The sequence below is a fragment of the Sminthopsis crassicaudata genome, chromosome 4, assembly GCF_048593235.1.
Source record: "Sminthopsis crassicaudata isolate SCR6 chromosome 4, ASM4859323v1, whole genome shotgun sequence".
NCBI classification, from domain to species: Eukaryota; Metazoa; Chordata; class Mammalia; order Dasyuromorphia; family Dasyuridae; genus Sminthopsis; species Sminthopsis crassicaudata.
The window spans coordinates 371,504,134-371,519,230 of NC_133620.1; the positions used below are offsets into that span (position 1 = coordinate 371,504,134).

The 15,097-nt window shown below is 39.1% G+C and overlaps 1 protein-coding gene across 1 annotated transcript; it reads left to right on the forward strand.

Moving 5' to 3' along the window:
* Positions 1–1,609: 1,609 nt before the first annotated feature.
* On the forward strand, positions 1,610–5,100 carry LORICRIN (loricrin cornified envelope precursor protein). The gene is made up of 2 exons (XM_074262094.1): positions 1,610–1,714; positions 3,645–5,100. The coding sequence occupies exon 2, from the start codon at positions 3,670–3,672 to the stop codon at positions 4,789–4,791; it is 1,122 nt and encodes a 373-aa protein (XP_074118195.1). The 5' UTR covers positions 1,610–1,714; positions 3,645–3,669; the 3' UTR covers positions 4,792–5,100.
* The last annotated feature ends 9,997 nt before the right edge of the window (positions 5,101–15,097 follow it).

The window sequence follows — 15,097 nt, forward strand, 5'->3', positions numbered from 1 at the left end:
CAATAGAAATGAAACCCACAGCCTGAACCTCTAGTCAAGAGACAATGTGGTGTCCTGAGAAGATTGCTAGATTGAACAAGATTTGTATTCAAGTCCTGGTCTTTACATTTACTAAGGCTGACTATTGACAAGCCATTTCATTGTTCAAAACCTCAGTTTCATCTCTTATAAAATGGGGAAAGCATTCGCACTCCCCTAGCTCACAGTATTACCTTAGTTCAACTCCTTTTCTGAAACACACTAATTATGTGATCCATGATAAGTCATTAAAATGATCTTATGGGTTGAAATGGAGGAAACTGAGGCATTTCTTCATCTTTAAAAATGAAAATTATAGCTATAGTACCTACCTCACAAGGTGATTGTTAGAGTCAAGATGAGGTTTGTTTTTTTTCAAACTTTAAAGCCCTATTTAGAAATTAGTGCTAATCATCTTGGTAATCAGTGTCATTATTATTATTAAAATGGGAATTATCAGTGAAAGAAGCATGCAAGGTAAATGGAAGAATATAGCCCTCTACTTCCTAAGAGATAAATTATCCTCAGGAATAAATCAAGGCTATGACTGGTGTACCTTCCTAACCTCAGCCAGTCCACACTTCATAGTACATTGAGTACAAACTTCATAGAAAATACTGTACTGAGGGTATAATGAAATAAAAACCCAGAAAAGACCCAATCCCTTTCCTTACAACAAAGAGTTTCCAATCTAGATAGGGAAATAAGGTAATGTAACTGTGAAACAATCACTGAGAAAGAAAGAAAGAAAGAAAGAAAGAAAGAGAAAGAAAGAAAGAAAGAAAGAAAGAAAGAAAGAAAAGAAAGAAATGAAAGAAAGAAAGAAAGAAAGAAAGAAAGAAAGAAAGAAAGAAAGAAAGAAAGAAAGAAAGAAAGAAAGAAAGAAAGAAAGAAAGAAAGAAAGAAAAAGAAAGAAAGAAAGAAAGAAGAGAGAAGGAGGGAGGGAAGGAGGGAGGGAAGGAGGGAGGAAGGAAGGAAGGAAGGAAGAAAGAAAGAAAACAGACTTTTCTTCTCAAAGTGATTATTGTGAAGCAATGCAATGACTGGACCAATCCTAATAAATAAAGGGTCTTCAAGTCCTGCTAGTGTGAGAAGGGGGAGGAAGGAGAGAAAAGGAGGAAATCATCAAATGTCAAAACTAGAAGAAATCTTGAAGTTTTGTTTTTTTTTATAAATTTACACTTTTTTCACTTTTATATTTTACAAATGAGAAAAATGAGCATTTAAGGTGTTATTTTCCCAGTGTCACATAGCAAGTAATGGCATAGCTAGGACTTGTACTTGGGTCTCCTGCCTCCCAGGCCAGGCCACCTCTTTGACCTCTGTGATGCTATCAAAGCCCAAAAACTAAGAATCTTGGGCCAATAGTCTAGCAAGCTCCTCATGCCATTCGTTCCTTGCCAGATCTTTCAGAAACAATGTTAGCCATCCACCCATGTTAGTCCTTATTGACACCATTCATTACATCAGAGATGGACCAAGTCACCTGTTAGGTTGTGCATTTCAAGAATCTCAAGTGGTCCACCCTGTGCCTTCATTGAGGGGGAGGTGGAGCCCCATAGCAAGAAAAATCACTTAAGGATTGGCTCACAAATGCAAATGAGGAATCAGGCACAGTATAAAAGGCTCTGGAACCAAGTGTTCTTCACTCATCTCAGCTAGCTTCTCTTCTTGCTTATCCCTCTTGGTGAACCAGGTAAGTGAGAGCCTTGGGCTTGGCTGATTTGTCTCCTCTAGGGGCTTGATCAGTTGCAGTCTGTTTGGCTTCTGCCTCAATTTATGGTAGCTGGACAGGGTCAGAGATTCTTCAGGCTTTCTCAGGAGTCAGATCCTGTTCAGTTTTTGTGTAGCCAAACTCTGTAACTATAGATTTGCTTTTTGAGGAGGAGAAGAGATATCTAAGAACATTTGCAGGGGGTGAAGAAGAGAAGGGGGAAAAGATTTGGCATTGATGTTTCCTCTAAAAAGGTTAGAGGACACATCTGTCAGTGCTTGCACTAGAGCTTGGATCTGAGCATCCCCAAATGCCTCCAGAAGGTATTAAGTACAAAGGGCACTAGGCTTTATCAGAATTCCAGCTCTTGTCTTGGCTCTGACACTTAGGAACTTTGTAACTTACTTGAACAATTTCATTTCTCAGTTTCTTTATTAACAAAATGAGGCCATTTGAACTAGAGGATAGCTAAGGTCCCTTCCAGATGTATGATGCTCTGGTTATGGTCCTCCCTGAAGGAGAGGTTCATCTTGAACCTTCCTCTCATTTTTTTAATCTCAAAGAGTATATCTTCAAAGACAAGGGCTACAACTCTCTTAAAACCTCAGAGTGCTGAGTATAGGGTAGGTGCTCAGCATCTTCTTAGGAAGTGCTTAGTTGAGGAAGAAGAGTTTGTGGGTGTATCAGGATTTCTATATCTACAGTGAAATGAGCTGCCCTGAAGCTATTCTCATAGACTAAAGTGGACTAGGAGTCTTTCCTTCCATTTCAGGTGTAGGGAAACAGCTTACAGTACACCAAGTGTGGATTTTAGCCAATCATGTTGGAGTTAGAATCTTTCTTCCAAAGTATGGCTGAAGTATCAGCACCTACAGGAAGCCTTCTCTGATGCTCCTTCCTAATTAATGCTTTTTTTTCTCTTAATATTAGTTTATATATGCTTTATGTTGACATCATTGTAAACATGTTATATCTTTTCCTAATACAGTAGAATATAAGCTTCCTGAGTGGAAGTTTACAGTTTGTGCTTCAGTTTTTCTCTCCTCATCATTTGGAATGGTACCTTGCATTTGGCAGGTGTTTAATAAATGCCTGATGAACTGATTAAAATTAAATTTATGGACAGAGGTCCAAAAATTCTGAGGCTGAATGGAATTGGGGAAGCCAAAATCACTGAGGTCAACTCTGCCTCTAAGTGGAACTACAATAGAACCAACTTCTTCTGATACTTGCTTTCTAACTTTCTCAATCTCAAACCATCTACAAGATTCTAGGTCTCCTATAAAGAGTGTGGAAACTGAAGTAAGGATGATTCTGCCTCTAATAAGATTTGTGTGTGGATATGAGTAGATCACAATCCTTGGGCCTCAGTTTCCTCATCTGTAAAACAGAAATAATCATGCTTGTAGTTTCTGCCTTACAGGGTTGTTTTGAGGCTCAAATGAAATGAATGCAAACTGAGTGCTTTGTATATATTATTTTCATAGTGGGTTAGTTGTATTCTCATCTGTGGTGGAAAGAGTCTTGAATTTGGAGACACAAAACAAAAACAAAACCAGCACGAAATCTCAACTACCTGTGTGATTCTGGACAAATCACTCTGAACCTTGATTTCCTCACCTTTTCCTCACACTATTTCTCTAAATCTCTTCCAGATATAATTCTGTGACCTTATTAAATGATCACACTGTCTCCTGAAAAAAGCACAACTTTCCAGAAAACCTCACTTTGGTGGTCTGGGTGGAATTGCTGGGCAAGATTTAGGATAACATCTTATCACACTCGTTGAGAGGCCAACATGTTTTCTGAGAAGCCCCAATTAGTTGCGCTCAAACCAGGAGCCCCCTTCGGCTGGAATTCTCAGCCCAGACGAGAGGATTCTCAGGTCTAATTGTTTCTCTTTCTTTCCAAGCTCTTCATCCCTTGCTACTTAAAAGATGTCTTACCAGAAGACCCAGCCCACACCCCAGCCCCCAGTAGGATGTGTCAAGGTCTCCGGCGGCGGCGGCGGCGGCGGCTCAGGGGGCGGCGGATCCGGTTGCGGTGGGGGTAGCAGCGGTGGCGGCGGCGGCGGCGGCTACTGCTATCCCAGCGGTGGTAGTTCAGGGGGCGGCGGATCCGGCTGCGGTGGCGGGAGCAGCGGCGGTGGCGGCGGCGGCTACTGCTATCCCAGCGGCGGTGGCGGCGGCGGCGGCGGCAGCAGCGGCTGCTACTCCAGCTGCGGTGGTTCCAGCGGCGGCGGCGGCGGCTCCTCCGGCTGCGGTGGCGGCTCCGGCGGTGGCGGCGGCGGCTCCTACTATCCCAGCCAACAGAAATACAGCGGAAGCAGCAGCGGCGGCGGCGGCTCCGGGGGCTCCGGCTGCGGTGGAGGCTACTCCAGAGGCGGCGGAGGCGGCTCTAGCTGCGGCGGAGGCGGCGGCGGCTCCTCCTCCGGCTGCGGAGGCGGCTACTCCGGTGGAGGCTCCAGCTGCGGAGGCGGTTCCGGGGGCGGTTCTAGCGGCGGCTCCAGCTGCGGAGGCGGCTCCGGCGGCGGCTCCGGCGGTGGCTACTACTGCGGCGGCGGCGGCGGCTCCGGCGGCGGCTCCAGCGGCGGCTCCAGCGGCGGCGGCTACTCTTCTCAGCAGTGCGTCCAAGCTCCATCCCAGCAGAGCAGCGGAGGGGGCTCGTACGGGGGCTCCTCCGGCTGCGGGGGCGGCGGCTACGGTGGCGGCGGCTCCTCCTCCGGCTGCGGCGGCGGCTCCGGCGGTGGCTCCGGCGGTGGTGGCTGCGGCTACCCCAGCGGCGGCTCCTCTGGCTGCGGCGGCGGCTCCAGCGGTGGCTCCGGCGGTGGTGGCTGCGGCTACCCCAGCGGCGGCTCCTCTGGCTGCGGCGGTGGCTCCGGCGGTGGCTCCGGCGGTGGTGGCTGCGGCTACCCCAGCGGCGGCGGCGGCGGCTCCTCTGGATGCGGGGGTGGCTCCTCCGGGGGCAGCGGCGGCGGCTCCTCCGGGGGTGGCAAGGGGGTGCCCGTGGCCCACCAGACCCAGCAGAAGCAGGCACCTTGCTGGCCATCCAGCAAGTAAACCACCCTGCCCAGCACCCAGAGGAATGAGCACAAAGTTTGCTCTTGCTGTAGCCTAAAGGTTTACAGTTCTCATGATAATTGCCTTAAAATTCCCAAATGCCTTCAATTCTTCCCCAGTCTCTAAAAGGAAGGGGTCTCCTTTCAGCTGCCCTTTAACCTCCATGGCAGTTCCAACACCTGCGCCTTATTTTCCGGGATATTTAACCGGACTGGGAAATGTCATCATCCCATCCAAAGACCCTTCAACCTAGTTTCTGTACCATCTTCTTATTTTGCCTTAAGCTAATAAACTTGCAATTCATGAGAATTTCCGTGTCTTAAGCAGTCTTTCTATATCAGGTTCTTCTGTTCTTTGTGGGGTGGGACTTGGGAAAAGTGCAAGCAGAAATGGGGGTGAAGGTGGTAAAGAAGTGAGGATATTCTACATTTTCACATTCACTTATGAGAGATCCACTAATTTTTTTTTTTTTTTAATGGATAGGCAAGTTGCTTATAATCAAATCTTTCCCTGGAAAAGGATAAATCTTTTGGTGGAAGAAACTCCAGCTTCGAGGGGGGAAAAAAAAAGCCTAGAAAAGTCAGATATTCCCAGGTTCTTGACTCAAAGACAACCTTCTAGTCAAGTCAGTAAGAGAGGTTGAGTAAGTGATCTGGCCTACCCAGAGGAAACACCCCAAATGAAATGCAGATGTCTTTATGTAAAGGACATTAAAACAAGAACTTGAAGATAAGGATGTGGGGGCAGTGTACAATCCTGTAAGGATTTGATGAGGAAAGGACTCATAGGTCGTCAGGTTCACTGTAACTCTGGGATTGTAGAACATTGTAGGGGATGGAAGAGGCTCCCACATCCTAGGGCCTGATCTCTCAACCCTGCAGGCTTAGGAAGTCTATGATCAGTTTCACTGAAGAATGTTCAGACCCTGAAAATAATGGTTTCTGCCATCCAAATTAAAATAAAAACCCATTAACAAATTTCAAGAAAAAGTTAAGGAGAACATATTGTTTGCCTAACTTTGTTCTAGGCTCTCCGGAGGGACCACAAAGAGCATAGAAGTTTAAAAAACAAAAAACAAACAAACAAACAAAAACCATACATTAAAAAAAGTTGAATAACAAAAATATAATATTTTAAAGTTTGCAAAGACTTTCATCACAATGACCCTAAAAGATTGGCAGTCCAATATTGTTATCCCCATTTTGCAGATGATACTCAGAACTGAACACCATGCTTCCTGGGTGATATGACCAGCAGAGTATTTCCACCCTTTTCCCCAATATGAGATGAAAGATGCCTCTATGTTAATAGAATATCAAAGACAGGATTGAACAAAGATTTCCTGATTCCTTGAATAGTACATAGCTACTTTACCTCAATAAATAACATATTAATGGGCACTGAATGAATTAATGAATAATTGGTGGGGGGGAAACAATTCATTCTAGAGAAAGTGCAGGGAAGGACACAGATTTCCTAGGAACCTGAAGGAAGAGCTAAGATGATGCTATAACAATAATATCTCATATTTACATAGGACTTTAAAAGGTGTTTTACATACATTATCTTATTGAAGACTTGCAACAGCCTTGTGGAGTATTTTTATTCTTATTTTAAAAACAGGGAAATTATACTTAGAAGAAATGAGCTCAGGTCATAAACAAGTGAGTCAAATTTCCCATATGGATCAGAGGTGGAATTGATCCCATGAGTAGCATTTATGCTTCCAACCTGACCAAGATGCTGAGACCTCATCTTTTAAAAAAAGATGTTCTCCATTTAGCTTATCTGTAACCTAAGCAACTGTTGAGAGGGTACTATGATGCTAGGAAGGCAGCCTTCATAGTACAGCTAACTAATTAATAGGCTTGTCTATACTACCAAATTGTGTACATGTCTAACTTTTCCATCTGTCTCTGTAAAAATAAAAAATAAAAAAAATTCCATCATGTCTAGGAAATTAAAGGCCTTAAAGGAAAAAAAGCAAAAAAAAAAAAAAAAAAAAAAAAGTTATCTTTGACTGAAACTTCTTTTCTTCTGCTTTCATGTCTCATCTAAGTCTTCTCTTCTCCAAGTTAAATTAAATATGCTCATAATACAGTTTCAGATTTACTCACTATCCTGCTTTCCTTCCTTTGTTCATGTAGCTCCTAAAATGGACTACTCAAAACTAAACTTAATAATACAGAAATTGTAGAACCAGCAAAAACAATAATGGGATTATTTATATCCTTTTTCTGGAATTATCCCTCTACTTATATTACTCAAATTTTCTTAATCATTGAGGAGGAAGAGAAAGGGGAAGAGTAGGGTGATAATGATGATGTACATTTGTACAATACTTTGAGCTTTTGGTATTCCTTCTTGGATTTAGGATCCAAGACAGTAGTCAAGATGATGTTAATGGTAGTTTGATTTGCTGGGAACATATGTTAACTCCTGTCTCTCCCTTAGACTTCCTTGTTGCTTCAGTAGGTTGAAATCTAGGTTTCCCTGTGGAAGCCAGTTGGTTGTCAGTAAGTAGCCTGCTTCCCAAGATGATGGCTACATGGGCTGGTACAGAAGCAGACATAGTATGTGTGTGTGTGTGTGTGTGTGTGTGTGTGTGTGTGTGTGTGTGTGTGTGTGTGTTGGGGCAGGGGGCAAAAGGGAAGGGGGTCAGGAGTGTTGTTGCTGCCATTCCCAAAGCTCTTCTGCTTATCTGCCTGTTAGTGGTCAACAGTTGTTTTTGGTGGTGACCAGGAAAGTGGACTTCCTATTCAAAAAGATTTCTATCCATGATAAGAATGCTCAAAGTCTTCTATTTCTTTTCCAGAGAAAATGTCTGGGTAAGTAGCAAATAAGAGGGATTATATTTATTCTATGTAAATACCATAGACAAAACTAAGAGATATTAATTTGCTTGATCTGGACATCCTACCTCTATTTTGACCTTGTGCTTTTATCACGTCTCATCCTGGATCAGCATTAACCATCACCTTACAGGTTTGTATTTGCAAGTCAAGTAAATTGGAGGAAATTCAGATGGGTCAACCAGGCTTTTCAAAAACTGAGAAAGTCTTGATTAGTATATTATTATGCTCAAGCATGATTTTCTAGCAAAAAATAAAAATAAATTTATTGTTAAAATAAGACATAATAATTAACCAATCTCTAGCTAATAATTATGAACAAAGTTGTATATAATGGAGAATAGCCTTTGCAATAATACACTGTAGAGAACATGTTTATAGACATCACTTCCTACAATGCTTAGGAGATGAGAGAGCCTTATTTATTAGGGGAAATTCTCAGGGTTACATTTCTCAGAAAGCTGTGTGTCAGTTCACTAGTTTAGTGATATTATCCAGCACATATTTCATCTGATATCCCATTTGGAACATGATAACTAAAAGAGTTACAGCAAGAAGCGTCAATATTTGCCTAGACTGAAGACTTTGGTCTACCACATTGAAACTAAAAGGGGAACTAATTAAGCCAACAAGTTTTAAATTCCAAGTTCAGCAATGGAAATTAAAAGCATCTTCATCCTTCTTCTAATGTGTGGTTTGTGTATGTTGGGCAAATTTATGTATGGACACAGGCAATATTTACTATCTAATTCATTGTTATTTATCTTGTTCTATTTGAATTAAATATCCTATGCTTTTTTTTAATGTGTCATTTAGAATGGCTTTACACTGAAATATATTGATGGAAACTTGAAGGATTATTTTGAAGAGACAATCATCTAAATGGTACTCTGAACCATTTATGTATAGCTACATTGAGAGGGCTAGAAATGTATGCACACATCTTCAGTAATAGCTAGTAAAGTCAGCCTTGCTGTTTGTTTCCTATTCTACTTTAAGGAGAAAATTTGACCTTTTCCTTAATAGGGCTTGGGGTTGAAAGTAACTTGGGCTCATCCACACAACCTACTTATGCTTGAAGTCAACACAACTTGCCCCAATACTGGATTTCTTTGCAAAATTGTTGGTGCCCCCAGTTTTTTCCTTCTCGTCCCCAGTGATAATGCTCTCAGTAGCTGCCCTATTTCTTTCTTCCTTTATAAGAGAAAGTGACTTTCTCCTGCATAGACCTGATTTTCTGCTCTTAGGAGGCCACTCAGGCAGCTGCTCCATGAACTAGGCTTTTTTTACATAACATCCTGTATGTCAGGGTGTTAAGAAATGGGAAATGGAAGAAGATAAGCTCTGAGTGTTTTCATTTGCTTCCACCTCATAGGCAAGGTGAAAGTAGTCAGTCACTGCAGCAAATATAAAAAGGAAGATGGGCTAAATGAGTCCAGAGCTACCAGGTTGAAGAAGAGGACTTGTTAAACTTTTTTCACTTGTGACTCCTTTTTGCCAAAGAGATGTTTTTGGATTCACCTGCCATTGAATTTTACTTTATTCTACATATTAATGAGAAAAAAGAAAACCAAAATCTATGTCTTCTAGGTTTGTGACAGGCCAGCAGTTTCTCTCCCCTTCCTCTCCCCCACCCCCCAGAAGAAAGTTTTCTTTCTTTAATTCAAATAAACAAACAATTGTTTCCTGTCTATTATGTGAGACTTTTTACTCAACCCAGAAGCTTTAAAAACAAAAGGCAAAACAGACCCTGCCCTCAAAGAGATTAACAATCTCCTGGAAGGGGGGAAAAAAGTCGTAGTTTAGGCAACTAGCAATCTTCAAAACTGAGAAAGGTGTTCCTGGGGAGGAGTTCTTCATAGTGCAGAAGTAAAGGCAACCAGTAAAAGTTTCAAAGAAGCAAATTCAGACTTGATGACAGGGCAAACAATTAGGAAAGAAAATAGAAAGAGTTGCTTCAAGAGGTGTTAAATTCCCCATTCTTCCAATTTTAATGGACCAGAGGCTAAGTTTCAGAGTTGTACTGGTTTAGGGTTTAAAAAGCATTACAGAAAGATCTTAAATATATTTTATATATTTATATATATAGAATTGAATTAGGTCATTTATGCTTTAGTATTTTTTTCTTCAAAACTTCATAGATTAGTTGCCATTTTCATAATTTAATCTTTAAGGATGTGGCCAACAAATGTGAAGCTCTTATCCCTTCATGCCTAGATTATTATAATAATTTCAGTCAAAACACATTTATTAAGTACCGATTGCATGCTGGACACTGGGTTAGGCACTGGAAATACAAAGACAAATTGAAATATTCTGTGACATCAAGAAGGTAACATTCTATTAGAGGAGATAGCATACTCTTATAGAAATACTATAGTCAGAAGAAATACAAATAAAGGCAAGGTGACTTAATCTAAGAGCAACTGGGTAATGCCATGGAAATAGTACCAGGCCTGACATCATCTTCCCAAGTTCAAATCTGGCCTCAAACACTTATTAGCTATGTGGCTCTGGGCAAGTCATTTAACTCTGTTTGCCTCAATTTCCTTATCTGTAAAATAATCTAGAGAAGGAAACACCAACACCATTCTGGCATGTTTGCCAAGAAAGCCCCAAATGGTATCACAAAGAGTTGTACATGCCAAAAAAAACTGAACAGCACAAATTTGTGTTAAGGAAGACATTAGAAGCAATGGAGATCATGAAATCATTCATGTGGATGGTAATTAAGCTAAAAGAGTTAAGATTAAAAGATTCTTAGAAGTATGGTAGTGAGATGGTGTACTATGTGTGAAGACAACCAGATCATTTTGGCTGAACTACAGAATCCTGGAGAGATAAATTGGAGTCACGTTATGAAGGTCTTTAAAACCTAGATCTTCTGTGATGTATTCCTTATTCAGATGAATTCTGCAACTAGAGTTAAAGGCTTTTATGTTGGAAAATCACCCCTGAATAGTGTGAAGCTGAATAATGGAAAAATCTCCATAAATTCCTTTGAGAGTTCTGGGCCTTCATGTGCAAGGGCAGTATTTACCACACCTTTGTATTTTCTGCACTGTTCCACACACCTATCCTCACAGTGCAGCCTATACATTTTTATCTGAGAGTCACTAGGGAGCTACTGAGATTTATAAAGGAGAGGAATGACATAATACCGTGTATTGGTCAGGAACTGCTGCGATACCAAAGCCCCAAGTCCCACTGTTTATTTGAATCAGAATAAGAACATATCCTCTCTGTGGCACAGTAGAAAATTATCTATGTGGGAAAAAAAGAAAACCATATTATAAAATAAAGATAGAGTAGAGTCCAGAGGCTTCCAAATCATATACTCATTTTAAATATATATATATGTATTTTTATTATCATTCTCTATTGTTGTATCACCTAGATTTCCCCATGTCCCTCCCAGGGAGCCATCTATACTTTATAGCAAAGACATTAAAAAAAAAAAAAAGTAATAAAAAAGAAAGAGAAAAAATGAAAATTCTTTAATACATAGAAAAATCTTATATCATATGAAATATTCCACACCAAAGGACCCCTATCTCTACAAGGGAGTTGGGAGATTAATATTCTCATATATTTTCTTTGGGATCAACCTTGTTTTTTATGCTTTTATAATATTCAGTTTTGAATGTTTTGTCATTATCCTTCCATTTACATTGTTGTCATCATTGTTATGCTGGCCTTTTTTTTTTTTTATCATGTTCATCATTTCTTACAACACAGAATATTCCATTGTATTCCTGTATCACAATTTGCGTAGCCATTTTCTAATTGATAAGCATCTACTTTTCTTCCAGTTCTTTGACACTACAAAAAGTGCTACATGAAATATTTTTGTGTATATGGAGTCTTTCTTTTGAAAATGATTTCCTTAGGGGAATTTCCTAGCAATAGAATTTCTGAGTCCAAAGGTATAGACGTTATAACTTCTTTATTTGCATAATTCCAAATTGTTTTCTAGAATGGTTATACAAATTCATGCATCCGTTAACAATTCATTCTTTTGCCTGTCTTTTTACTACCTCTTTAACATTGAACTACTTCAGTCTTTTGATGGTCAAGAATTTGTTTGATGTACAAAGACATCTCAGGGCTGTTTTGATTTACAATTTTTCTTATTAGTAGTCATTTGAAGTACTGTTTTATATAGTTGTTAATCATTTGCAGCTTTTTTGAAAATGGTTTGTTCAAGTCTTTTGACCAATTTTTTATTGGGGATATTTGGTCTGATATGTTTCTGTTAATCATCTATATATCTAGGGTATTTAATTCTTATCCAAGTCTTTGAAGTGATTTTTTTTTTCCATGAGGAAATTTTGAATTACTGGGTTCTATGAGGAAAATACAATGTTATGTAAGAAGATTAAATAAGGAAAAACTGCTGGAACAATCTAAATACATGGCAAGTAAGGAAGCCCATGCTGGAAGAAATACAATCATAGCTTCATTAAGGGATCATTCTTATAAATGTAACCCTCCATTGGTTGTTGCCATGGTCATCCAAGGAAGTTCTGTTCCTAGGCTAATACCCAGAATTCCCGGAGGTTTTGATCTTGAAGGTATTTCTTTCCAAGGAAAGCTTCCAGAGAGGTCACACAAGACCATAGGATCAGAGATTAGGCGCTAAAAGGGACTTAAAGGCTATCGTATCAAATCCCCTCATTTACAGAAGAGGAAACAAGTGCAAAGAAAGGGTTTGAATGATTTATCCAAGGTCACATAAGTAGTAAATGGTGCAAATGGAATTTTAATCCAGGTCCTCCTATTCTCATTTCAGTGCTTTTTTGCTATTCAATACTTTCCTATAGATTTGATTTGATTTGAGTTGAATATCACTTTATCTTATATATGACTCAGACTAAAAAACCTGTTGTGCATTCAGTTATCAGTTTCTCAATTTCCAATAGTTTAATGGCTTAGTAACAAATTCTGATGTTGTAACATAGTACCTCAGTATTTTCAGTCTGAAGTGCCTATTAACATTCCTTAGTCATTGTAGCATTTCAAACTCCTGTTGAAGGATGTGATGAGAATTAGAACCACAGAATTTCAGATGTGGGAGATGTTTTTTCAAGCCCATGCCAAAAAACAAGAATCTCTTAGTATGTCTTTCCATAGGGATTCCTCTAAGGAAACTTTTGCAATCAGCTTTCAAAAAGCTCTGGAATCTGACCTCAAATACTTAAATCTGATCTCTTACATTACTACTTGTGTGACTCTAGGCAAGTCACTTAACCTCAATTTCCTAAAAAAAAAAAATATATATATATATATATATATATATATATATATATATATATATACTGTAAAATATGAAAGGGAAGGTTTCATGCAGTTTCCTATCACCACCAAGTTTGGGACCTTCAGGCTCTTGATTGAAAACTTTGTTCAGAGACTCAGACAATTTACTTGAGGAGCAGCTAGTGTGGCACAATGAAGAAGGAGTGGAAATGCTATGTTGTGGTTCACACTCATTTTTCATAATTCTTTCCCTGGGTGTAGCTGGTTCTCTTCATTATTGAACAAATGGAGCTGATTTGGTTCATATCATTGTTGAAGAGGGCCATGTCCATCAGAATTGATCATCATATACTATTGTTGTTGAAGTGTATAATGATCTCCTGGTCCTGCTCATTTCACTCAGCATCAGTTCATGTAAGTCTCTCCAGGCCTTTCTGAAACCATCCTGCTGGTCATTTCTTACAGAACAATAATATTCCAGAGCATTCATATACCACAACTTATTCAGCCATTCTCCAATTGATGGGCATCCATTCAATTTCCAGTTTCTAGCAACTACAAAAAGGGCTGCCACAAACATTCTTGCACATACAGGTCCTTTTCCCTTCTTTAGTATCTCTTTGGAATATAAGCCCTGTAGTAACACTGCTGGATCAAAAAGTATGCACAGTCTGATAACTTTTTGAGCATAGTTCCAAATTGCTCTCCAGAATTGTTGGATGCATTCACAATTCCACCAACAATGCATCAGTGTCCCAGTTTTCTCCCTCCACATCCCCTCCAACATGCAGTATTATTTTTCCTGTCATTTTAGCCAATCTGAAAGGTGTGTAATGGTATCTAAGAGTTGTCTTAATTTTCATTTCTCTGATTAATAATGACTTGGAGCATCTTTTCATACAGCTAGAAATAGTTTCCAATTCTTCATCTGAAAATTGTCTGTTCATATCCTATGACCATTTATCAATTGGAGAATGGCTTAATTTCTTATATATTAGAATCAATTCTCTATATATTTTGGAAATGAGTCCTTTATCAGAACCTTTGACTGTAAAAATGTTTTCCCAGTTTATTGCTTCCCTTCTAATCTTGTCTGTATTAGTTTTGTTTGTATAAAACATTTTAATTTGATATAATCAAAATTCTCTATTTTTGTGATCAATAATGATCTTTAATTCTTCTTTGGTCACAAATTCCTTCCTCCTCCACAGGTTTGAGAGGTAAATTAGCCTATATTCTTCTAATTTATTTATAATCTCATTCTTTATGCTTAGATCATGAACTACTATTTTAACCTTATCTTGGTGTACAGTGTTAAGTGTGGGTCAATGCCTAGTTTCTGCCATACTAATTTCCAATTTTCCCAGCAGTTTTTGTCAAACAGTGAATTCTTATCCCAAAACCTTGGGTCTTTAGTTTGTCAAACACTAGATTATTAAAGTTATTGACTGTTTTGTCCTTTGAACCTAACCTATTCCACTGATCAACTAGGCTATTTCTTAGCCAATACCAAATGGTTTTGGTGACCATATATGTAAAATTTTATTTTTTTAAATTTTTATATAAAAATTTTAATTTATATATAACTATATTTATAATATAGCTTTAAATATGGTACAGCTAGGCCATCTTCAAAAATCAAATAATTTTAAAAAGAAGACAATCCAAAATCCCAGTTTCTAACTTTACATGCCCTCATATTAGAATACTCACAGCTATAGCCCTTCCTCACTTACATACAACTCCCTTGCATGTCATGGCATCACCTAACTAATGTTATGGTCTTCTTAGAAAACGAAGGCAAACAACAACAACCTTATATATAATAACAAATTCATATAACACTATGAAGGCTAAAAAGTGCTTCCTTAAACAATACTGTATGTTAAGTAATGCAATTGCTGTGATTTCTATTTTATAAATGAAGAGACAGTTTCTAAATAAATGAGGAGACTAATTAGTTATCTCAAGGTCACACAGCTAGTAAGCAGTAGAATCAGGATTCAAAACCAGGTTTTCTGATTAAAAATTCAGGGTTCTTTCCACTATAACTTGCTTCTTACTTTGAAACTTCAAAGGATCTTAGATTTTACCTAATGTTGCTACCTTTCTCCATTTGCTGTACATTGTAATCCATCCATTCCTTCTCATTCAGTATGACTTTTATTGTGTAAATTATTCACAAGATGCCCATCTAG

Coding starts and splice junctions, on each gene's coding strand:
- LORICRIN (XM_074262094.1), top strand. CDS start 3,670: ATGTCTTACCAGAAGACCCAGCCCACACCCCAGCCCCCAGTAGGATGT.